At 42.5% G+C, this 25,723-nt stretch overlaps 1 protein-coding gene and 2 long non-coding RNA genes across 11 annotated transcripts in view; 2 read left to right on the top strand and 1 right to left on the bottom strand.

Moving 5' to 3' along the window:
• LOC117677549 (hepatic lectin-like) overlaps positions 1–15,269 on the top strand; it is a 70,863-nt gene extending 55,594 nt beyond the window's left edge. For 5 of the 9 annotated variants that reach the window (XM_034437831.3, XM_087888507.1, XM_034437833.2 and 2 more), the window contains 4 exons: positions 1,105–1,250; positions 4,423–4,535; positions 5,208–5,282; positions 13,600–14,270. In XM_034437831.3, the coding sequence (XP_034293722.1) occupies positions 1,105–1,250; positions 4,423–4,535; positions 5,208–5,282; positions 13,600–13,723 (458 nt within the window). In that variant the 3' untranslated portion in view covers positions 13,724–14,270. Of the gene's footprint in view, positions 1–1,104; positions 1,251–2,719; positions 2,976–4,422; positions 4,536–5,207; positions 5,283–13,599; positions 14,271–14,971 lie in introns of those variants that run through there. The other 4 variants (XM_087888510.1, XM_087888509.1, XM_034437832.2 and 1 more) reach the window with 4 other exon arrangements.
• On the bottom strand, positions 10,402–16,413 carry LOC132709516 (uncharacterized). Its single transcript, XR_009620548.2, has 2 exons — positions 15,807–16,413; positions 10,402–13,342 (listed from the first exon to the last, which is right to left on the bottom strand). It is a non-coding gene; the product is annotated as an uncharacterized LOC132709516 (long non-coding RNA).
• Positions 16,040–20,220, top strand: LOC148115259 (uncharacterized). The gene is made up of 2 exons (XR_015732798.1): positions 16,040–16,151; positions 17,611–20,220. It is a non-coding gene; the product is annotated as an uncharacterized LOC148115259 (long non-coding RNA).
• The last annotated feature ends 5,503 nt before the right edge of the window (positions 20,221–25,723 follow it).

Here is a 25,723-nt window from a genome sequence, read left to right as displayed (position 1 = left end):
AGAAAAAAGCCCTTTTCAACAGTGGAGGTGGGGAAATGGTTTCCTTATAAATGAAGAACAGAAATATGGAATGGTAGACATGGAATTCGTAATCCGTTAGGATTTGGAGAGCTCAGTGAGGTGTTCTCAGAATGGTTGGCACAGCCAATCACCAGATATTCATAATGTTCCACAGAGCAAACTTCCCTGGTTAAGGCATCCAGGAAGCCTATCTATGCATAACAACATCCCTCTGGCTTTTCTTGGCCATTTTGGGTGGCTGGTAGATAAACTTTCAAATACAGCAATCTCATCATCTTCAGTGATTGTGATTGCTATGTTAGAGCTCAGGTATTATATGAAATATGGATTGTTGGAGGCAAGTGCTCTATATGGAGGAGAAGGGGCTGCACTTCTTTTTTTTTATTAACATAATCTTATTAGAAATCAGATGGGGCAGCTGTCAGAGGATGTGCGGAGGGAGCAAAATAAGCATCTGAATCTTCCTAGCAGCAAAAGTTCTATATTACATGTACTATAATTAAGGCCTTTTATCTTTGTCTCACTGATACCACCTAAATCTTATTCTACCAGACATAAACCTGATCTGCATTATTTATATATTTTGGGTTCAGTACTTTTATCTCTTCAGTAAAGACCTAAGACTAAATTGACTTGCAAGGAAAATCATGGACTTATTTCTTTTGAAAATATTCAAATAAGGATCTTTCCCAGAGATAGTGAGCCTTGACATTTAAGCTCCTTTTAGTTGAATGCTTATGTTATCTAAATTAGAATACTGTATTTCTTTCAGTCTACATTCACTACCCTGCAATCATTGTGATTATGTAAATGTATTTCCTGCACAATAATTAGAAGTGCAAGTAGCTAATGCCTAAGTCTTTTACTATCCCAAATATAAATACACACACACACAAAATGATGGTGTTCCCATGTCAGGATTTATATATACATTTGGGTTGGTGACAGAGGTATGGCACTTAAATCTGGAATTCCAACCAAACAGTGAAGTTTATGGTTACAAAATTCCACTTAATAATTTCACACCAACAACATCAGAATCAATTCTAAGGTGGCAATATATTTTTCTCCTTCTCAATCCAGCTTGCAACCCCTTTTCTATGGATTGGACCTTCTTTCAGGGAAGCTACTACTTCTTTTCCTATTCTCCAGGAACTTGGGATGTGGCCAACCAATCATGCACCTCTATGGGATTCCACCTAGTGATGATCAACAGCATAGAGGAAAAGGTAGGAGTAGCCAGATTATCAAAAATGTGGGGAGAATCTATTGCTGAACAATTTCATCTGGGTGCTGATAGTTTACAGAAATCTTTTTTGTTCCCATACAATTAACTAGTAAATATAGCACTCCCTAAAAATTGGCTTTCAGTGGATATGTAGATAAAAATAAGGATGTGTAGGTAATGTGTAGCTATAAAATCGAATAGATTCCTGAACAACCTAGTTTACCACTTTGTTGTCCAAAAGGTAGAAGAGGGTACTAGAGGGACAGTTCTACTGGACTTAATTCTTACAAACAGAGAAGTGATAGAGGGAGTTGAAACTGCAGCAGTAGGAAGAACTGGTTCTTCCTAATGACTGTCTAGGTGGGCATGGCTGGGAGGATCATGTGACTGAGTGAGTGTGACCAACTCACTGAGTGGGTGTGATCACTCGCATGGGTGGTGCCTGTATGGGCCAGGTTGAAGAGGGAATCCAGGGGTCTCCGGTGGGGGGGGCGGGAGGGGGGGCGGGAGGAAAGAAAAAAAATATCCAACCTCTTTGTGTGTGTGTGGGTGTGAGTGTGTATGTGAAAGAGAGAGAGAGAGAGAGCACAATGCCACCAGCCCTGATATAACTCTCTGAGATTGGATCAAATCGATCTCTCTCTATCTCTCTCTCTCTCACACACACACACACACAGATTGGATTGTGTGTGTGTGTGTGTGTGTGTGTGTGTGTGTGTGTGTGTGTGTATCCCTCCCTCCCTGCTTTAGGCAGGCTTAGAAAGTGCATGTGCTATGGCATGCTGTGGACGCCCCTCGCTTGCCCCTTTGCCCAGCTTCCCTCCTCCTGCCATCTCCTCGGTGCTCACTCACTCGCTTGCGCTCTCCCTCCCCAGTCCAGCCTGATGCAAGTGGCAGCTCACGATTGCCCTTTGCAAGTCCACTGAAGCTGGGTGCTGGTCAGGACTGGCTTTTTGCCTAGGTTTGTGTGGCTGTCGGGGGGAAAATGGATGGGGGCCTGGGGAAGAAGCCATTTCCCCCCCGACAGCCAGACAAACCTAAGCAAAAAGCTAGACCTCACCGGCATCTTACATGTACCGGCTCTCACGGCTGACATTTAAACAAAGAAAAGGATGTTTTTGGCATCCGGAGGTGTTGTCATGGGAGGGTGAATCACCCGTGGAAATGACTTAACTGCAACCCCGTGAGATGCTCGGGAATGAGGGGCAGGACCCCCAGACTCTAAATAAGGTTCCTATTAAACCAAAGCCATTTTTTCCTCAACCATCGTGTCCTACAACCTTGCCTGCCTCTCAGGCTCATTCACCCTCAACTGCCAATTGCTTCCAGTACCGCAGTTGGTGTTTCCCACTTTGTCATCTCTGTGGGCATGCACGCCATCACCAGCTGCTGTTCCGGGTCCTGTTGCTTGCATGCACACTGGACAGCTGGTCTGGCACACATGCACACCGGCCAACTATTCTCTTCCAGCTGGTCTTGGACAGAAGGGAGCAGCTCTTCGCCAGCCAACACCGGAACCAAGAAGAGAGCAGATGGCATGCGTGCGCCGGAATCCAGAAGAGCAGATGGCTATGGCATGCATGCCCACAGAGAGGACTCTGTGTGCCACATGTGACATGCGGGCCCTAGGTTCGCCATCACAGGTCTAGATGATAGGCTCAAGTTCCAGATAGATCTTGACAGACTTAAACACTGGGGCCTATCTAATAAAATGAAATTAAATGTAGAGAAAAGTAAATTCTTATACTTAGGCAAGAAAAACCAAAAGTACACCTATAGACTAGGTGAAACCAGGTTTAATAGCAGTAACTGTGAGAGGGATCTTGGAGTCTTAGTACACAACCAATTAAATATGAATCAACAGTGTGCGGCGGCAGCCAAAAAAGCCAATGCAATCCTAGGTTGCATTAACAGATGGATACAATCAAGATCAAGTCAGGTACTAATACCACTCTATAAAGCCTTAGTAAGATCACACCTAGAATACTACATTCAGTTTTAGTCATCACACCAGGGTGAAATGCTCCCGGTTCGGACTGGATCACCCAATCCGGTAGCGATGGAGGCAGGTGGTTGGGAGAACTGGTAGCAAAAATCCCACCCCCCATGCCCAGCTGAGCCGCACAATCATCAGAGGCTTTTTTTTTTTTACTTTTAAAAGCATTTTTTCTACAACCTCTTCGGCCAAAAAATGCTTTTAAAAGAAAAAAAAAAGCCTCTGATGATCGCACGGCTCGTCAAAGGCATTTAAAAGAAAAAAAACCTTTTTTTCTTTTAAATGCTCTGACGATCCCAGCTGAGTTCCCTGATCGGCAGAGGAAAAAGCCTCTGCCGATCAGGGAAGTCAGCTGGGATCGTCAGAGCCTTTTGAAAACATTTTTTACAACCTCTTAGCCGAAGAGGTTGTAGAAAAAATGGTTTTAAAAGTAAAAAAAAAATTGGCCATGCCCATCCAGTCACATTACCCCCCAAGCCACGCCCACAGAACCTGTAGTAAGAAATTTTAGATTTCACCCCTACACCACACTATAAAAAAGATGTTGAGACTCTAAAAAGCGTGCAGAGAAGAGCAACCAGGATGATTAGGGGACTGGAGGCTAAAAGATATGAAGAAGTGTTACAGGAACTGGGCATACCTAGTCTAGTGAAGAGAAGGACCAAGGGAGACATGATAGCAGTGTTCCAATATTTGAGGGGCTGCCACAGAGAGGAGGGGGTCAATCTACTTTCCAAAGCATCTGAAGGCTATTAATTATCACTGGTTTCTTATTTATTTATTTATTTATTTATTTATTTTATTGGATTTATATACCGCCCTACTTCCGAAGGACTTTTATTGGATTTATATACCGCCCTACTCCCGAAGGACTTTTATTGGATTTATATACCGCCCTACTCCCGAAGGACTTTTCTTGCCTAAAACTCATGGGAAACTGACAATAGTTTTCAATAACTTGGACCAGAGAGAGGTAGAAGGAAAAAAAAGAGCCACCTGAGTTAAACAAAAGAGGTTGCATCTTTTTCAATATACAACATGTATTGGATTAAATGCACCAATACTAGAACTTTTCTACCATTAGCAAACCAAGCTGTCCATAAAATGTATTTGCCTTTTTTTTAGTTGTTGGCATCATCTACTGTTCTGGAATTTATTTTGTGTGTGTGTGAGACAGGGCCATGTTGCAACCATCATGAAGGCTCCTTCCTGCTGGATTGGCCTTACTGACCAGGTGCTTGAAGATGACTGGAAGTGGGTGGATGGGACACACATAGAACATGGCGACAGGTATGCTGTACTTTGAGGTCCAATGGTTTGTTGCAAGAACTCAGCTCAGAGCATCTAACTTCAGAGGCTCTGTAGCCTTCTGCTTGGGTTCTCTTAACATTGTGAAATCCATTCAGCAGTTCTCATTGGCTCTTTCCTGTATCTGAGCATGCCCTTGGTGTGTGCAGGTGCCACAATGCCCATATTACCTCTAGATAGCGCCCACCAACCTTCATTTAACAAAAATTGTAAACTGATGAGATCTCATGAGCATTCCATGTTCTCAATGGAGAATCAATAAGTGTTGGGCCATTTTTTATTTAAAACAAAATAAATTATTTAAAAATTAAAATAATTTATTGGGGGATATTTCCACCTCTATATAAAATTATGCAGTACAGGTAGTCCTCAACCACAATTGAGCCCTATATTTATGATTCTTACCCAGACCCATACTGATCAATCAAAATGACATTGTTAGTCTAGATAAGACTAAGAAGAATTCATTAATGCTATATGGCAATCTTCAACACAGAACAGATGGTCAACCAACATGACCTCTGAACTGAATTTGGGTCACATATACTGATAGAATAGGTTATGGGTTATGACAGCAATTGGGATCAGGGTTGTCATCACTAAGCAATATGATTGTAAAGTGCAACATCATGTGATTGTTTTGATTAATGACAGGAATCTTGGCCGATCCCATAACTCTGGAACACCAGAGAAGCACCATAACTCTGAACAGTTGCCGAATGAATTAAAGTAAGCTAAAAATTATCTGCATGGGATTCTAGCTCTTCCCTCTTTACTGGCTTCAAGAGAATTGAATTCTTTTGGAGACCAGGACATACCAGGATGAGAAGTTGGGGGAAAGTTCCTGGACCAAGGCAAAAAAGAGTGGATTCAAGACCTTCCCAGAATTTCAGAATTAACTTTGGCATTTTCAGGAAAAAGAAAAATCCAAATAAAGTAGAGTAAGGTGGAATACTTGTTCCACAAGCCCATTGTATTACTGTAAAAATGACACATTAGAAATTTGTTTTGTTTTCCTTGTTATCTATTGCCCAATTTTTTTAAAAAAATATTTTTGTACTGGTTCAGAAATTCTTTATAATCCCATCTTTTTATGATAATCCTTAGGTTATGCATGTGGCTATTGTCTTTCCTTCAAATCTCTTACCATCTATAACAGGGGTCCTCAAACTTTTAAAACAGGAGGCCAATTCATGGTCCCTCAGACTATTGGGGGGCCAGACCAGCTGGGTGGGCGTGGCTAGGTGGTCATGTGACTGGGTGGGCATGGCTAGGTGGGCATGTGACTGAGTGGGCATGGCCAATTTAGCAGTCCATACACACAAATTAAACTTTAATTTGTTTTGTTTCTGGGGTGTTTTATTTGCTTGTTTGCTTTTGGTTGACTTTTCTTTTACTAGATTAATTTTTAAATTGTTTAGTAGTTAGTGGTCCACTTCAGGAAACTCAGTTTTGCAGCAATTCTTCTCAGCCCCAAGGAGCTTAGAATCAACATCTCTCTCCCCCACTCTTTCTGTTTCTTGTCTATCCGTCTCTCTCTTTCCTTCCCCTCCCCCCTCTCTCTGTCTATCTCTCTCTCCCTCTGTCTGTGCCCTGGGAAGGGAACCCTTGAACTGGTGCTGGGTGGTGGGAATCTATGTCCAGAGAGAGAGAAAGAGAGAAAGAGAGAGAGAACAGATGTGAAAGATGCACACCGAAGACCAGCTGGCCGGTGGGGAGGCAGGGCAATCCCGCGGTCTCCCCAAAAGTTTGTTTGTTTGTTTTTATTTATTTATTTTATTTGTGAAGCATGTATTAGATAATAGATATAAGTATAAACATAATTATGAATACATGAAATGGATACGAATAAAAGGGAATATTAGGACAGGGATGGTAGGCACGCTGGTGCATTTATGCACGTCCCTTAAAGACTTTTTAGGAATGGGGTGAGGTCGACAGTCTAAGGGTAAAGTTTTGGGGGTTTGGGGAAGAAACCACAGAGTCAGGTAGTGCATTCCAGGCATTAACAACTCTGTTACGGAAATCGTATTTTCTGCAATCAAGTTTGGTATGGTTTACCATAAGTTTATATGTATCTATTGTGTGCTTGTGTATTGTTGTGGTTGAAGCTGAAGTATTCATTTACAGGTAGGACACTGTAGCAGATAATTTTATGTACTATGCTTAGGTCAGACCGAAGACAGTGAAGTTCTAAGTTGTCTAAGCCCAAAATTTCAAGTCTGGTGGCATAGGTATTCTGTTGTGGGCAGAGGAGTGGAGGATTCTTCTCATGAAATATCTCTGGACTCATTCGATTTTATTAATGTGTGGGTTCCAGACAGATGAGCTGTATTCAAGAATCAGTCTAGCAAAAGTTTTGTATACCCTAGTTTTCAGTTCAGTTCAATATTACCAGAGAAGAAGATACACAAAATTAGGTTAACAACTCTTAATTCCTGTTTGTCGATGCTGTTACAGTGAGCTCTGGCACTTAGATAGTTTGAGATGAGTACTCCAAGGTCCTTGACAGAGTGAGGGTCGTGTACGAGGTTGTATCATATTTTATATTTTGTGTTTTGATATTTTTTTTTGCCAATGTGTAAGACAGAGCATTTGTTGGTTGAGATTTGGAGTTGCCAATTGTTTGACCATTCTGACAGATAGTCAAGGTCTTTTTGCAGGGTAGCAGCATTGTCAATGGTGTTGAATAGTTTTACATCATCAGCAAAGAGAACGCAGTTGCTTATAATATGATTGCAAAGGTCATTTATGTAAAGTATAAAGAGTGTGGGTCCTAAAACACTTCCTTGGGAGACACCACTGTTGTTGTGGTCTGCCAGCAGCCGGTGGAGCTGGCAGCAGAATTGGACAGTGAGGAGGCTGGGGAAGGCTTGGACGAGGGCTCTACGTCAGAGGCAGAGATGGGACCAGGGCCATCTGTGAGTTAAGTGCGGACTCTGAAGCCTCTCCGCATCAGAGAGGCAGAGGAACGGGGGAGCCTGTTCCTAGTGCATGCATGCGCAGAGCTGCCAGAAGGCAAGAATAATTAAAACAAAAGGGACGACTCGGGAGTAAGGCTTGGAGATCATTGGCCCCTCCCATAAGACATAAAGGAAGAGCAAAGGCACATTTGCTCTTTGCAGGAAGCAACGCTCTCTACATGGGGCTCCCCTTGAGGAGCACCCGGAGGCTCCAGCTGGTCCAGAACGCAGCAGCGCGGGTAGTGACGGGAGCAGCATGGCGCTCCCATGTAACACCGCTCCTGCACGAGCTGCACTGGCTCCCAGTTGTCTTCCGGGTGCGCTTCAAGGTGTTGGTTATCACCTTTAAAGCGCTCCATGGCATAGGGCCTAGCTATCTGCGAGACCGCCTGCTGCTACCGACGACCTCCCAGCGACCCGTGCGCTCCCACAGAGAGGGCCTCCTCGGGGTGCCATCAGCCAAACAATGCAGGCTGGTGACCCCCAGGGGGAGGGCCTTCTCTGTGGGGGCACCCACCCTCTGGAATCAGCTCCCCCCAGAGATAAGGAGAATCCAAGACCTCAGTGCCTTCCGTCGCGCCCTTAAAACCCATTTATTTAAACAAGCCGGGCTGGCTTAAGATGAAATTTTTAACTGTTTTTAAATGTTTTAAACGTTTTTAATTGGTAAATGAGTTTTAATTGGGCCAAATTTATATATCTTTTAATTGTTTTTAATATTTGTTCTGCATGTTTTTTTAATCTGGCTGTACACCGCCCTGAGTCCTTAGGGAGAAGGGCGGTATAGAAATCCAATATAAAATAAATAAATAAATAAATAAACATTGTGGATGGTGTCGGTTTGTACTTTGAAGCTCCGTTTTTGACTCTGTGTTTCTGTGTGGCCTTACCAAGATAATTGCCAATTAGGTCTTTGGCAGCATGTCAAAGAAGATAAGGTGGGTATTTACCAGCCTTATCCAAAGGACTGTGGCAGACTTCTGTTGAATTATTTATAAACTCTTGGTGATTCAGCACGTGCTGTGAATGAAAGGAATTCACAGCCGTTAAAATAAAAAAAGGGGGGGGTTGGGACTAATTGTGTGCTTTTTACTATATCAGGAAGCCTAGGTCAGAACAGCTGTTAACAGGTGCAGGGCATTCCCTATTTTGACTACTTGTTGCCTGTTTTGTTAGGAATGCAGCTATCCACTTATGCAGGGATCTGGAAATGCCATAAGATTCTAGTTTTAGAAGTAGTTTGTCATGTACTACTGAATCAAAGACTTTGCAGAAGTCTATATAAATTGCATCTATTGCTTTACCCTGGTCGAGTTGTGAAATCCATATGTTTTTGCAGTGTAAGAGTTGCAGATTGTAGGACAATTTTTTTCTGAAGCCAAACTGCTTGTTAGAGAGTAGGTTGTTTGTCTCTAAGTAGAAGGTGATGGATTGGTTTATGATAGATTCCATGACTTTGTATGTGATGCAACATAATGAGATTGGTCTGTAATTTTCAACTAGGCTGGGGTCACCCTTTTTGAAGATTGGGATGATCGTGGCTAGTGACCATAAGTTAGGCAATGAGCTGAAAGATATTTCGTAGATTTTGCTAAGAGGTTCTGCTATGGTGGTTGAGAGCTTTTTTAAGAAGTAGGCACATAATCCATCAGGGCCAATAGATAGAGATGGTTTTAGGTTGTGTAATGCCTTTTCAACGGCATCTTCTGTGAAATCGACTTGTAGTAGATGTTGTGATTAGTTATGGTACGATTGGGAAATGTGGGGCATGATCTGTTGCTGTTTATAAAGACTGAACAGAAGAATGTGTTGAAGAGGTTGGCCTTAACAGTTTCTTCATTACAGTCTTTCCCATTTGGCCCTTTTAGTGGTGGGATGGAGCCTGAGTCTTTAAGTTTGTTGTTTACAAAATTATAGAAGGCCTGGGTGGATTTAGTGCGTAGTAGGTTTTCCTCTTGTTTGCTGTGATAATTGCCTTTATCTGTCAGCATAATGATTTGTAGCGACTTTTGAAGTTAACTACATAGCCAGTTTTGTTTTTGTGCCAAAGAGGGGTTTTTTTTGACTGAAGCTTCTTTATTGTTATGGGTAATTTGTTTTTCCTGGTTTGGGGGATTATTAGTGGTACATGTAGTTTGATGATTCTTTTGACTTCTTGTAAAAAGATGTTCCAATGGTCTTCGGCAGTGATGCAGCCAGTGAACAGAGTTTGCCAATCAAGAGATGAGAGCTTGTCTGTTATGAGATCATAGTTGGCTTTTCTAAAGTTATACTATGGGATCCCGTCATTATGATCGTCTTTGTAAGGACATAAATTGAGACAAAAGTCAATCATGCTATGGACACTGTTTGAAAAGGGTTCATTTATTTGTAGACCATAGATTGAGTTTAAATTATGGCAGAAGATGAAATCAAGGCAGTTCTTGAATCTAGTGTTGTTTGTTACCAGTTGATCCAATCCCAGATTAGTAATGGCATTGTACAAGGTTGTATATATTGGTTCTGTTGTACATTCATTAAGGATCCAATTAATAAGAGATAGATTGAGGTCACCAAGAAAGATAAGAGGGTGTGGGAAGAGGCTGCCCATGTTAGTAGTGAAGTCAGTTTGTTAGCATGTATAAGGTTGTAATCAGGGGCTCAGTAACAAAGTAAGAAGCGAAATGTGTTTAGGGAGAGCTTGCATACGATGGTCTCAGGAAGAGCAAGTTCCTGTGTAACTTGAATATTTTTTAGATTTAGGGATTTTTTATAGAAGATAGCAACACCACCTCCTCTACGGAGTTCACAGTCGGACTGGTAAACATGATGGTCTCTTACCGTGGTAATGGGGTCTGGGAGGGAGGAATTTAGCCATGTCTCACAGACAAATATAATATCAAATATAGCTGTATTTATTTTATTTTTATCTTTTCCCAAAGTTCTCTTTACTAGAATAGGCAAACTGGCACATCTGGGAAAACCCAAATCTGAAAAGCCCAGGTTTTCCTTCAGTAAGTCAAAGCTCCCAAAACCATCCCCTTTTTCCCCCAGTCGGTCACATGCTCCAATCAACGTTGGCTGTATTTAGCTGTATTTAATAAGAGGAGGAATTCTGGTATTTTGTTTATGAGGCTTCTTGTGTTAAGTAGCTTGCATTTAAGGCCTGTGGTAGTGGATTTTGAGGATGTTAGGGGTGTGCATGCCTAGTATTGCTTGTTGGGGTGGTGGGGTGGTTGTTGTTGAGATGTGGGCCGTTCTTACTTTTAATACAGTCAGTGTAGTAGTCAGTTTCTCCCTGGTCTTGGTGTCTTTTGAGTTCAGCACGTCGTTCACAGGAGTAGATGTGTTGTAGTGTGGATAGGTCAGGCCTTGAGTGAAGTTTGTTATACTGTAGTTGGTGTTGCTTCTGGCAATTGAGTTGATAGTATATATGAATTTTCATTTGCTGGTCTCATTCTTGCAAACAACTCTGCAGAAGCGTGGAGCAACTGAGCCGTCGCCGTACTTGAAGTCAGGTTCATCGAGGGAAACACTGATGATTTCCTCAGGGGAGATGGTTGGTGTCTGATAGTTACTGATGATGTTACGTACCTTTGTAATATCATCAGTTTCATTGTTGTCCTCAAGATCAAATAAAATAGCATTGGGACGTTCTTGTTCTTGTTCAATGGCATCTTTGATGAGTAAGGAGATGTCATTTGTTGGGTAGGTAGTTGGTTGTGGTTGAGGTTGTTGAATTGGCATAGAATTTTGAGTTGCTGGATGTTCACTTTTCTGTGTTGAATATTTGTTTTCAAGAGATGTTAAACGTGTTTCTATGTTTTTAAGGGATGACAGTAAAGTTGTTTCTGTGTTGTTAAGGGATGATAGCTGTGTTTCCATGGTGTCGAACCTATCAAACATGACAATAAATTTGTCTAATTTGGGTTAGAGGACAGAGCTTGGTAAGTGAATTTGGGGATGTTTCTAGAAATTGGACTATGTTTTCTGTTAATCCCAAGCATGTGTGGTGGGCGTACGTTTTACATAGGTAGCATTTCATGGTATTCTCAATCTCCTTGCACAAATCTGTACATAGAAAGCATTTAGAGAGGTCATTTGTGTCATTGGTAAATACGTCTTTCTTTTTGATTGTGCCATTGGTAGAGATATCTATCTTTTTGATTGGTTGTTTGCTTGGTTGTTTGACAGTGGCATTTTTTCTTGGCATTGTAGATTTGTGTTGTAGGTGCGTAGTTGCGTACCTCTTATTTGCTGGTATTCAATGTTGAATTAATTATTATTATTATTTTGCTGGTATCCAATGTTGAATTGATGGATCTCTTATTTGCTTGATGATTAATCATGCAACCAATCAGTTAAACAGTAAATATGCTAATCAGTTAAAAATTAAAACAGTAAATTGCTAATCAATGCCACACTGATCAATAACACTAACTGATCAATGTATGCTGTAATATTCACAGTAATTAATTAATCATTTAACAATAGATCAGCAAGCAATGTCACTCTAACCAATTAAATTAATTAAACTCTAATCAATTAATTAAACTCTAATCAATCAAAGTATTATTTATTAACTATTAATTAATTAGGCAATCAGCTAGACAATCAATTAAGCATTGCTAATCAAGTAATTAATAAATCAATAATATTAAAAATTCTATCATTTAGTCAATGACTAATGAAGTAAAGTAGTAAAGTAGGATGAAAGGGTAGGGTTTTGTAGTAGCTGACTTTTACTTCCTCATGTAGCTTCTGCTGTACTTCCATACGTAGTTTCTGCTGTCCTTTGTGTTTTGTTTGAGTGTCTTTGATGCTGTCCTTTGTGTTATGTTGAAGGGTCCTCCAGTGGGAGGATTCCAATCAGGTATAGGTTTAAAATGGTGGAGGATTGAAATCCAATCCAGTGGGAGTTTAAAGGCGATCTAAGGGGTTTTTAATACAACAATTCTGGTTGGAGTTTAAAAGATTTTTTTCACAGCAATTTTGTTAGTAGTTTTAAAAATGATACTTTGGATAGATCAGAGGGATTTTTTGCCTCAACGATTTTTTTTGCATCACTCACTTTGGATGTTTCGGCGCTTCAGCTCACTTCAGATAAGGATTGTTCCGGCGGTGGGAGATATGGGAGTTTAAAGATGATAGATCAGAGTTCCATCAGAGATGTAACACATCTCTTTCATTTGAAACTTGAAGACTAGTCTGGCCAGCGGGTGGGTGAGCGGGCAGCCCTCCTCCTCCAATCCAGTCCTCCTGCTGCACTCTGCAGGATGCGCAGAAGCCCCAGGAGGCCTCCATGTGCCTCCCCCGCCTCCAGAAGCACTCTGCCAGCTTCCTGAGGCATCCACGTGCCCCATTTTTGGCCTTCCCCACCTCCAGAAGCATTCTGCTGGCCAAAAACATTGGCCTTACCTTCTAGTTCCAGCCTACAAAGGTCCTGAAGGTAAGTCCTGTGCTCGGCCGAAGGGTGGGGGCCAGCGGGTGGGCAGGGCAATGTGGGCAGGGCAGCCTCATGGTCCTGCGTGGGCCGGATTAATGGCTTTGGCAGGCCATATCCTGCCTGTGGGCTGTAGTTTGAGGACCCCTGATTTATAAGGTTACTTTTGGAATTTTCTGTCCATCTCCTTCTTTCTTAATGGGGCTCAGCCACAAAGAACAAGCCAAATACAGCTGCAGTCTTGTGATCCAACTGAGCATCAATGTTACAGGCTAAGAAGCAGCACTGTACGTAGAATGTACTTCTTTCATTTCTCCTCTTCTATGTGCCAGAAGGGCAAGCCAGTTGAGGGTAGTCTTGTCTCTCAGACTGAGCCTAAAGGGGAGGTACAAGGGAAAATGGCCCTGCAACAGAGATGATAGCAACAATAACTAAATGCAGGGTCAGGTTATGTAGATTCATCAGCTGCTATTTGAGGCCTGTAGCATTTTGTCCTACAGATTCAGCCCTACAACTTCACATGTTAAACTAGTATGGTATATATTGTTCTTGGCCTTCCCTTCCAGCATTTTCAAATGACATTCTAAACCAGGACCTTTCTCTGACTCTCCCTCCCTCCCTCCCTCTCTCTTTCCCTCCCTTCTTCCTCTTTCTCTGGTAGTTATTGGCATCAAAATGAGCCTAATGGTGGAAAAGGTGAGAACTGTGCCTCAATGCAAAACAGTCTGTGGTATGATCACGAATGCAAGGAAAAGTTTCATTGGATTTGTGAGAGAAGGTTTTAGTTCAACAGAGAAGTTTCATCATCGCAAGATTTCATTATATCTGACAAGCATAAAAACCAGAGGCTGAACCTATGAAGATTCTAGCAGATCGATACAACAATCTAACGTCTGCCTTTTCCCAGTCAAAACTTGGGAAAGATTTGAAAGATAAATACTTGCTTGTTTTACCTCAATATACTTAGATTGTTTGGTTGCAGTTTGTAAAAATGGCTGCTCAATAGTTTATTAATTAGTTTTAATAATTAATCCTCAATTAACAATGTGGTTGTAAAGAGTGACATCACATGACCACATGATGTAGCAATGGCAGTTCCAGCACTTCCAGTTGCCTTTGTTAATTTAAACCCTGCACCTTTGTTATGTGAGATGTGACTTAACATTTTTGCAATATCCTGCTGCTTCCCCATTGACTTTGTCGGAAGCCAGCAGTGAAGATCACAAGTTGTAATCATGTGACCATGGGATGCTGCAAGGCTCCGAGTCATTTAGGTAAGATGTATGGTGATAAATTTGATAAACAAATGAATAAAACATTTTTTGAAAATTATGACCTGGTTGCCAAGTATCCAGATCATGATAAGATGACTGCAGGGATGCTATGACAACTAGAACTTCAAGGCCCAATTGTAAGTATCACTTGTTCAGCACTGTCATAACTTTGAACAGTTGCTGAATAAGTGGTTATCAAATGAGGACCATCTGTATTTTGACATTTTCTACATCAAAATATATTACATTTCTATGTTTGACTTCTTTATAGCTCAATGAAACTATCATCCATAATCTCCAAAAGGCAGTCTTGAACCTATTAGTACTTTAGCATGAAAAATGATTAATATTTTCCAGTAAATATCTAGCTAGGAAATCTGTAATTATTTCCTTTGAGAGGGAGGCTATCACTTTTTCTGGATCACTTCTTCATTTGTTTAGGAATTTGCAAATGAAAGAGAGCCAATGTTAGAAATGTTATTGAAAAATCCAGTCACCCAAAAGGTATTCATTCAAATCTCTGGAGACTGGAGACTGGGAGGGACCTGCTGCGTTTTGTGTGCATATAGGAGGCTGGATGGCGAAGCTGCTTCCTTCAAGATATTCCATGCTGTTGCAGGGAGTCCCTTGGCTGAATGCTGCAGATTCATGGCAATGCAGCAGGGGGACGGGCAGGCGGGCGGGCGGGCGGAAAGGGAGAGATTGGCTAATAATAGAGTCCTTCCAAGCACACCCAGAAAATCAGGAATTTATTTTCAGTTTCAGGATCAGGCTTCCTGAGTTCTGAAGAACATATCAAAAAAAGTTTACATAACAAAGCCCCCAAAGAAGAGCATGATAAACAAGAAGGATGCCTCTTGGAAAAGGAACTGCCAAGAATGCTCTGAAGGCTTCTACAACTAAGCAGTGTCTCTGTAATAGTAATCAGTGAAAATAAAATGAAATCATTACAGAAAGTCATTCTCTCAGAGAGAGAAAAGGGGGGTGAAAGGGTGTTGGAAGAAAAATCCAGATCCAGTTCCAAGCCAGAAATAAATGGAAGCTGATTGGAAAGAAAGGCTCCCTTTATTGGTGAACAGAACAACACACACACAGCGTGCAGTTCTATGACAGCTGACCAATTGGTTTGGCTTGTACATGGATTTTTATATATATATTTTTACAGTGTTTTGTGATCTGGAGGCTTGCTTTGTGTGATTATTATTTGATTGGTCTTATTAGTTTCACAAAGGCTCATGATCGGGGTGGTATTCAACCGGTTCAGACCAGTTCGGGAGAACCGGTAGCGGCGATTTGAATTGGTTCTCCAACCATTTCTGACTGGCCCCACCCACGCCCTCCCGGTCACCTGGTCGCTGGTCGCCCCTTCTGGCCTCTCGCTGCTCTCCCCTTCCGGCCTCTCACTGCTCGCCCCTTCCGGCCGCTCGCTGCTCTCCCCACCCACCCACCCCGCTTTATATATGTTGCCTTTGCCATGCACCATTCCCTGAGACCCCGGAGCCACCACCCACTTGCCGCCCGCCTTGGCCAGGTCAGGGAATGCGCCATTCCCTGGCTCCAGCCTTGTCCTGGAGCCACCGCCCACTTCACTCACCTATCTTCACACCTTGGTGGTGGGGTGACACGGCGAGGCTCGGCCGCCCTTCGTGCCAAGAATCCTCTTGCCGCCAGCGCTCGATTTCGGCTGCCTTCTTAGCAGCTCCACTGCGACACCGTCTCTCCAGCTGCTGCCGTTCTCCTGGCTGGGTCTGGCCGCAAGCAGCACCAGCAAACAATGGGGTGCACGTGTGCAGCCGCTGCCCTGTTCTGGCTGCACACACGCACCCCAGTGCCTGCCGGTGCCACTCATGACCAGACCTGGCCAGGAGAACAGCAGCAGCCGGAGGAACGGTGTCGCAGCGGAGCTGTTCAGAAGGACCTGCTGGCCGCAGTCTTTAAGGTATGATCCCAGGAGGAAGGGGAGACCATAAACGGACAAACTGCGGCCGGCGGCTGCCTTCTGAGCAGCTCTGCTGTGAAGGGAGGGAGAAAAGTTTGGCTTCTCTCTGCCACAGCATTCAACATGGCTGCTTCCCTTCTCCTTCTCAGGTTCATACGCACAGAGCAAACATGAGAAGGAAGCGAGAAGCAGCTAGGTTGAACCCTAGAAGACTTGGCCGGCCAAACCTTTCTGTTGGTTCTGTGGGCGTGGCTTGGTGGGCGGGGGTTGGTGAGTTGCATGAGTGACTGCAAGTTGGCCACGCCAACTCAGTAACATGACCCCCCCCCAAAAGCCACACCCACACAACCGGTAGGGGGAAAAAATGAATATCACCACTGCTCATGATGGATCTTAATTATTACTTCCTTAGTCCTAATCCTGTCAGGCATGTGTAACTGATTTTATCCTGTTATCTATTGCCTCTAGACTAACCTGCCTTTCTTAATGGACCAGTATTGTTTCCACTTTTCTTAACGAATAAAGTTAAGATAGTGGAATAAGATAAAATGGGTTTAAGATTTCTTAATCCCATCTTAATTCCTAAAGGTGTTAGTGAATAGATCGGCCCGGTCTTTCTTAATGGGCCCAAAATATCTGCTGGGGGCTATTAAGACTGAGTCTGCTTTTTGTCTTTAAGAGCATGTTTCTCAATTTCTTCCTTTGGGGAAATATAATATTCTTCTGCTTTTAATATTCCCCAAAATATTTCATTCTTCAAGGCGGGGGGCTTCCCACAAGGGAGAGAGGGAGAAAAACTCAACCCATCATCACCACCACCACCACGCACAGGTAGAACTGGATGAAATGATATTATGCATATGAAAATGTCCAGAAAAAGTGGAACCCATTAGCCTATTTAAAAGAAAGATGTTTTCTTGTTATAGAAGCATAAACCACTAATCCTGATCTATCATACACTTATTCTCCTAGCCAATATGTTTTCTTTGATCTTATTAGGTTGTTGTTTCTGATTTCTTCTCCTTTTATGCCTTCCCCTGCCCCATTTCCCTCCAACCCAAACAATGACGATTCTTGTTTAAAAACAAGTAGCAGTTCCTCATACAAGATTAAGTTCTAACTACAGTATATTATAAAACGAAGTGCTTTACTATAATAATAATATTCCCAAAGCAATATCAGGCTTATCCTCCCCCCTTCCCCCAATATCAAGGCAGTGATGCATTCAGAGTCCTAATAATTTTGGGATAAACATCTTTTCTTTTTCATTGTTGGCAGTTCCTTTTCCAAGAGACGTCCTTCTCGTTTATTATGCCTCTTCTTTGGGGGCTTTGTTATGCAAACTTTTTTGTTATGTTCTTCAGAACTCAGGAAGCCTGATCCTGAAACTGAAAACGAATTCCTGATTTTCTGTGTGTGCTTGGAAGGTCTCTATTATTAGCCAATCTCTCCCTTTCAGAAGTACCACATTCTCCGCCCGCCCGTCAGCTCGTCTCCCTGCTGCCTTGCCATGAATCTGTAGCGTTCAGCCAAGGGACTCCCTGCAACAGCGTGGAATGTCTTGAAGGAAGCAGCTTCACCATCCCGGCCTCCTACATGCACACAAAGCACAGCACACAAAGCACAGGATTTTGCTCAGTATCTGTATGACAAAATCTCTCAGATTCTGGACGATCTGGACTCCGACTAGGTAGTCTCAGGGAGAGGGACTGGGACAGGTCCTGAGAATGTTATCTGGGATGAGTTTGATCCTGTGACCCCTGAGGACGTGGACAGGATTCTGGGCAGACTGAACGCGACCACTTGTTTATTGGACCCGTGTCCTTCCTGGTTAGTGCTGGCTTCCCGGGAAGTGACACGAGGCTGGCTCCAGGGGATTATAAATGCTTCGTTGGGTGAGGGTGACTTTCCCACCGCCTTGAAAGAGGTGGTGGTGAGGCCTCTCCTCAAGAAGCCTTTCCTGGACCCGGCAATGTTGGTAAACTATCGTCCGGTCTCCAACCTTCGCTTTGTGGCGAAGGTTGTTGAGAGAGTGGTTGCGCAACAGCTCCCCCAGCACCAGGATGAAACGACGTGTCTGGATCCGTTCCAGTCGGGCTTCAAGCCCGGGTACAGCATGAAAACGGCATTGGTCGCGTTGGTAGATGATCTCTGGAGGGCTAGGGACAGGAGGTGCTCCTCTGTCCTGGTCCTGTTAGATCTATCAGCGGCTTTTGATACCATCGATCATGGTATCATGCTGCACCAGTTGGAAGAGTTAGGGGTGGGAGGCACTGTGTTGCAGTGGTTCTCCTCCTTTCTCTCTGACCGGTCGCAGTCTGTGTTGACAGGGGGGCAGAGGTTGACCCCAAGGCCCCTCATATGCGGGGTGCCGCAAGGGTCAGTCCTCTTGCCCTTCCTGTTCAACATTTATGTGAAGCCGCTGGGCGAGATCATCCGTGGTTTCAGGGTGAAGTACCACCAGTACGCTGATGACACCCAGCTGTACATCTCCAGCCCAGATCACCCCAACGATGCCCTTGAAGTGATGTCCCGGTGCCTGGAGGCCGTGCGGATCTGGATGTGGAGGAATAGACTCAGGCTCAACCCATCCAAGACCGAGTGGCTGTGGTTTCCGATGTCCCGATATAGTCAGTTGGTGCCATCACTATTGGGGGCGAACCATTGACCCCCACAGAGAGGGCGCGCAACTTGGGCGTCCTCCTGGATTCACGGCTGTCTTTAGAAGAGCACTTAACGGCCGTGACCGGGAGGATTTTTCATCAGGTTCGCCTGATTCTCCAGTTGCATCCCTTTCTGGATCGGGACTCCTTACGCACGGTCACTCATGCCCTTGTCACCTCCCGCCTGGACTATTGTAACACTCTCTACATGGGGCTCCCCTTGAGGAGCACCTGGAGGCTCCAACTGGCGCAGAGTGCGGCTGCGCAGGTGGTAATAGGAGCGACATTGCACTCCCATGTAACACCCCTCCTGCACGAGCTGCACTGGCTCCCTGGTGGTCTTCCGGGTGCGCTTCAAGGTTTTGGTTACCACCTTTAAAGCGCTCCATGGCTCAGGACCTGGGTACTTGCGGGACCGCCTATTACCACCAATAGCCTCCCACTGGCGGTATGCACTCATAGAGAGGGGCTCCTCCAGGTGCCGTCGGCCAAACAATGTCGACTGGCGGCCCCCAGGGGGGAGAGCCTTCTCTGTGGGGGCACCTACTATCTGGAACGAGCTCCCCCCGGAGATACGGAGGATCCCGGATCTGCGGACCTTCCGCCGCGCTCTAAAGACCTTTTTATTTCACCAGACGGGCCTGGCCTAACTTTCTCCCTCTTTTTAAACAATTTTAATATTTTAATATTTTTAATCCTCAAAGTTTAAATTTGTTTTAAATTGATTGGGGTTTTAATCTGTGTGGGCCAAACTATTTAATTCGATTTTATTTCTGCTTTTTAAATTTTGTATGTATGTATTTTATTGTTGGCTGTTCATCGCCCTGAGTCCTTCGGGAGTAGGGTGGTATACAAATCAAATAAAAGTAAAGTAAAAGTCAAGCAGGTCGGGCCCTCCCCCCAACTTTTCCAGTTTCCACTTCAGGAAGCCGAGCCGAAAAGGGACTGCGTTCAATGGGAAGGCAGAGCGGGGACATGCTGTTGTCTGTCTTGGGCTGTGGATTGGCCTGGGACAAATATCCTTCAGCAAATTGCCTGGGAGGAGGGTGCGTTGGAGGTGCACTAGCAAACCATTGGTGAGGGAGAATTGATGCAAAGGACCAGCTGACAATAAATTCCCGCAATGGGTCAGCTGCAGTAGGGGCACCGCAGTGGATTGGGGGCAGACATGTGCCCGTGGTTAATTGTCCCATTCCATATTTGAGCATGAGTCCAGAAGAAACTTGGCATTAAGTCCATTTCCCCCCCCCCTAATTATGTAATATGAATATGACTATGTGATTTTTGTGTGGCTTATTGCTGTTTGTTACTTGCTTTAGTGTTTTAATATGCTATACTGTATCTTGCTCAGAGTTGCTTGAACAATTGATGTAGCTTACTAAATAAATAAACAAACAAACAGACCAGACAAGACTTTGCTTAGCTTCTCAGCTAAATTGTTCCCATGCACTTTTTTCAGTTTTTTGAGGATTTATTTATTTTATGAAATAAGAGTCAACATATATTCAGATGTTATTAGAGCACCTCACAAAGCTTCACATGGTAACTCTACTGGTTTCATGTCTTCTCCCTGTTTGAATAAGCAAAGCAGGTTATACCATACTTAACAGCTTTTGGAGAGCTCAGTTATGAGAACCTTTTAAAGCATCTGCAATTATTTATAAAGAGGAATAATGTATTGCCTCCATCAGATTGCACCTCAAGGGAAGTCTTTTTGCTTCTAATAAAGGTAGTCCTCAATTTACAATAGTTTATTTAGTGACTGTTCAAAGTTACAATGGTACTGAAGAGAGACTTATGACTGTTTTTCAGAATTATGATCTTTGCAGCATCCCCATGATCATGATCAAAATTTATATCCTTGGCAAATGGCTCATATTTATAACCGTTGCTGTGTCCCAAGGTCATGTGATCACCTTTTGTGACCTTCTGACAAACAAAGTCAATGGGGAAGCCAGATTCACTTAACAACCATGTTACTAACTTATCAACTGCAGTGATTCACGTAACAACTGTGGCAAGAAAGGTCATAAAATGGGGCAAAATTCACTTAACAAATGTCTCATTTAACAACAAAAATTTTGGGCTCAATTGTGTCGTAAATTGAGGACTACCTGTAAAGGATGTTTTAAAAATAATGAGTTTATTTATAATTGCCTAGCAGAAACACAGCTTCTCACTTGTATAGCAAATACAGAAGTAAGTCTAAAGCATATAAACTAAGTACCAATGAATTGAATAGCGCTTATGATTAGCCATGTATAGGACTTCTTGTAGGAAAAATCCAGGTCCAGTTCCAAGCTGGGAATAAAATGGAGGTTGCTTAAGAAAAAAGGTCTGTTTATTGATGAGCAGAACCAACACGCACACAGCATGCAGGTTCTTGGTTGTTCCCTGCCTACATGTTATTTTTTTATTCTAGAGGAAATGTAATAATTTATCCTTTTCTGGACAACAATATCAAATATAGCAATAATAGTACAATCTAGCCATCTTGATTGGAACTATTTTCCAAAGGACCAGAAGGCAAGACAAGAAACAATGGATGGAATCTGATCAAGGAGAGAAGCAACCTAAAACTAAGGAGAAATTTCCTAATGGTGAGAACAATCAACTAATGGAATGGTTTACTTTCAGAAATTGTGGGTGCTCCATCTTAGGAGGCTTTCAAGAATAGACTGGACAGTCATTTGTCTGAAATGGTATCGAGTCTTCTGCTTGAGAAGGAGATTGGACTAGATGACCTCTGAGATCCCTTCCAACTCTGTTATTCTATGATGATATTTCAGTAACAATGGTAGATGGACTGCAACTCAATAGAACACAGAAGGCTATATCTCTTAATTATAATCAGTACGTGTTTCTTCAGAAAAAAACTCTTTCAAATCACAGACTGAAAAGTCTTACAACTAGAATACTTAAACCACAGCTAGACCTTGTGGTACATTATCCATCCATCCATCCATCCATCCATCCATCCATCCATCCATCCTACCTAATCTCTCTCTCTCATCTATCTATCATTCTATTTAAAGATAACCAGCAAGCAGATTGGATAGAAAATGGCTGTAACACATTAAATCCTTGAGTGTTTGGCTGATGTAGAATTGACATTTATACTACCATATCTGTACTATAGATCTTTAAACAACTAGATGGCAGTGTCTCTTTGCTTGCATCTAGCAGTCTTCTGTGATAGGTCCCATGTGATTAATATATTCCCACTATAGAAATAAGGGATTATTGATTCCCTTCAGTCTGCAATTCATGGCACCAATGGTGGGTTGCCCCTGGTTCGGACCGGTTCGCAAGAACCGGTAGTAAAACCAGCAGGAGGCTCCACCCATGGACCCCGACATCATCAGTAAGCTTCTGCGCATGCAAGCGCATGCATGCAGCCCGTTGCGAACCGGTAGTAAAGGTAAGTAGAACCCACCCCTGCATAGCACCACAGGAATCTGACATGGGTTTATATACAGAGAACCAAACTGAATAAATATGTACATGCAGATATGGTATTAGATATACTGTATCTCTTGGATATACACACCAGTGGTGAAATCTAAAATTTGTTACTACCAATTCTGTGGGCGTGGTTTGGTGGGGGGGGTTCTGTGACTGGGTGGACGTGGCAAATTTTTTTTTTTTAACTTTTAAAACCATTGTTTCTACAACCTCTTCGGCGAAGAGGTTGTAAAAAATGCTTTCAAAAGGCTCTGAGATCCCAGTTGAGTTGCCTGATCCGCAGAGGCTTTTTTTCTTTTAAATGCCTCTGACAATCCAAGCTGAGTTGCTTGATCAGCAGAGCCTTTTTTTCTTTTAAATGCCTCTGACGATCCAAGCTGAGTTGCCTGATTTTTTTTTTTTTTAAATTTGATTTATATGCCGCCCTTCTCCGGAGACTCAGGGCGGTTTACAATGTGCTCAGCAATAGCCTTCATCCTTTTGTATATTTATACAAAGTCAGCTTATTGCCCCCACAACTGGGTCCTCAATTTACCTACCTTACAAAGGATGGAAGGCTGAGTCAACCTTGAGCCTTGGCGAGATTCGAACCTGCAGTAATTGCAGGCAGCTGGTCTTAATAACCAGCTTAATAACAGGGTGCCTTAGACCACTGTACTACCAAGGCTCTCTGATTGGCCAATCAGGCAACTCAGCTTGGATCGTTAGAGGCATTTAAAAGAAAAAAACCTTTTTTTCTTTTAAATGCCTCTGACGATCCAAGCTGAGTTGCCTGATCAGCAGAGGCTTTTTTTCTTTTAAAAGCTTTTGACGATCCCAGCTGAGCTGCGCGATCCTCAGAGGCTTTTTTTTCTACTTTTAAAAGCATTTTTTCAGCCGAAGAGGTTGTAGAAAAAATGCTTTTAAAAGTAAAAAAAAAGCCTCTGATGATTGTGCGGCTCAGCTGGGCATCGGGGGGGGGAGGGATTTTTGCTACCGGTTCTCCAAACCACCCGCTTCCGTTGCTACTGGATCGGGTGATCCGGTCCAAATCGGGAGCATTTCACTCCTGATACACACACTCATGTAAAGAAATGCATACAAACATAAACAAGCAGGAAGACATATATTCACAAGTATTTTAATTGTCCATAAGGACATACATATCTTTAAAAAGCCTACATCTTCCATACCATATTTCTCTATCAGGATGATGAGTGCCCAATGCCTCTCTAATTTAAAACAGGTTCCCCCAGGCCCACACATTAGGCTTTAGTGGAGAATGGAATATTGCTTAAAATGGGCTTAATGCTTTTCCTGCAGACTCAGTTTATGACAGACTAAGTTTCACTCCAAGTTGCTAGGAGTGTACAGTTGCTGCCACAATCTATCTCATGTTAATATTTTGAACAAGACACATGGGCAACAGCATAACATTCAACATTTTTGCTCCAAAGCTTCAGACCAGTATCTCTCAACCTCAGCAAGTCCAAGATATATGTGGACTTCAATTTGATGAGATCGAGAATCACTACTTCAAATATTGCTTGTCTGGATAGTGAGGTGGAGGTGTGGGGAGGATTCACTTTTTCTTCCCAGTACTTATGTTTCTCTTGAATAAATAAGGCTTTATAAATACCTATAGAGAAGCTGCTGGCTTACTCCAATAACAATGGATTAAAATGCAGCAGAAACTGCCATTCCGTTGGTGAACAGCCTCCTTTTTTAAAGCTAATTGACCATTCTGTGCCCCAGATCTCAATTTTTCAAGAGCTGAGCTGCTACCAAAAAGCAATGGCTGGATTAGATGAAGGTAAGATCATATTATAACACTGCACATTAAAATGGAGCTCAGAGTGTAAAGGTTCCAACAGATGCCCTAATTGTCTACAATTCATTGTCTACAACAAAAATCTCTCCCAAAAATTTTACTAATGGGCATCCCCAACATCCCCTCATAATATGGAGTAACTTTCAGAAAGCTTAATTTTTTCCCCTGTTTATTTCCATATAGACTTATTTCAGAGCTCCAATTCTAAAGCTGGGTTATTTCCTCAGAACAGAAAGGATATAGCATTGCTCCCCATTTCATTTCTTTAATGTAGTCAAAAGCAGAATGTTAGGATAAACAGAGATAGATCTGTAATATCTTCATAGCAGGCACTCACCCCTAAGACTGAATGTGCAACAATCCACATTCTCCAAATATTCATACATTTGAATCATTTTGCACATTGCACAATATTAGGCATAGGTATTTTCTTTCTCTTTTCTAAGGTCAGGATTTTCTTTTTCCTCCTACCCTTGGGGGACACATCTATTTTTTTAGTGGGGATTTTTAAATAAATATACTTCTTCCCTGTTACTTACCTGTTTAAACAGCATGGAGATATGATAGTGATATCATTGGCTGGGGTGGAGAAAGAGCTGGAATTCCAAGAAGCTTGTTTAGTAAAACTGAATAAGCCTACTGGGACAAATAACAGAATGCCAACGGTCTAAAAAAATATAACATTCACTCTGCTAAAAATGTGCAAGAATGGGGCAAGATAAGATATCCTCCAGAGGCTGCCATGTTAAAGAATCAGGGTGTGGGTCTCTGATCCTAGTAGGAGTACAATGAACCTGCTTTGAATGGCAGGATAGATCTGAAGCATTGAACTGAGAATGAACTGGATTGCAACAGACTTTGAAGAAGGAAGGACAGGTAAGAATGCTAAGTCCTAAGAGACTGCTGGGGACATTAGGAAAAGGTGCCCGGTATACTAAAAGCACAACTGCAAACAATTTAAATGAAGAGAAAAGATGGAGGTTAGTTGAAGAAGCCCATGAGGCTGCACATATTAATGAAAATATGAGAACATTTAGGAATACAAGTAGAACAAAGGAGGGAAGAGTAACAAAAGAAGATTTTTTTAAAAATATCCCAATTTTCAGAGATAGTGTTAGTAAATCTGAGGAATGTGCTCAATGGGTATCTTTAGATACAGATGCACTCAAAGTAAAATAATCTGGTCAGCAAGTTGCTCAATGTTTTAATAGTTTAATATTTTATTTGACGGACTGGTTATTAAAAATTTTGTTTTGGACTAAGCTGATAATGAATTAATTCTCAGCTGTTTTAATAAAATAAGTTCATTGAGGACTGAATTGTGTTTGGTAATCACTACTTGGGCCTTGGTCACAGCAGACTGATCATAGCAAATCTAGAGAAATTTACTCTGAATGAGTTTAAATTGCCAGGTTCAGATGAATACGCTAACCCGAGAGTACTGAAAGAATTTGCTAAAAAACTAATTGAACTTTTAGGCATTATTTCTGAGAAGTCTTTAAGAACTGATAAAGTGCCAGATGACTGGAAGAGGAGAAGAATCCTTATCTTCAAAAGGGGGGGAATGAAGGATCTGAGGAACCACTTACAAATCAGTCTGACATTGATGTCTGGAAAGATTTGAGAGTGGTTCT

Source organism: Pantherophis guttatus, chromosome 2 (assembly GCF_059756535.1).
Source record: "Pantherophis guttatus breed Tessera chromosome 2, ASM5975653v1, whole genome shotgun sequence".
Classification (NCBI taxonomy): Eukaryota; Metazoa; Chordata; class Lepidosauria; order Squamata; family Colubridae; genus Pantherophis; species Pantherophis guttatus.
The sequence above is the reverse complement of the archived record's forward strand: the minus strand, read 5'-3'. Positions and strand labels throughout refer to the sequence as shown.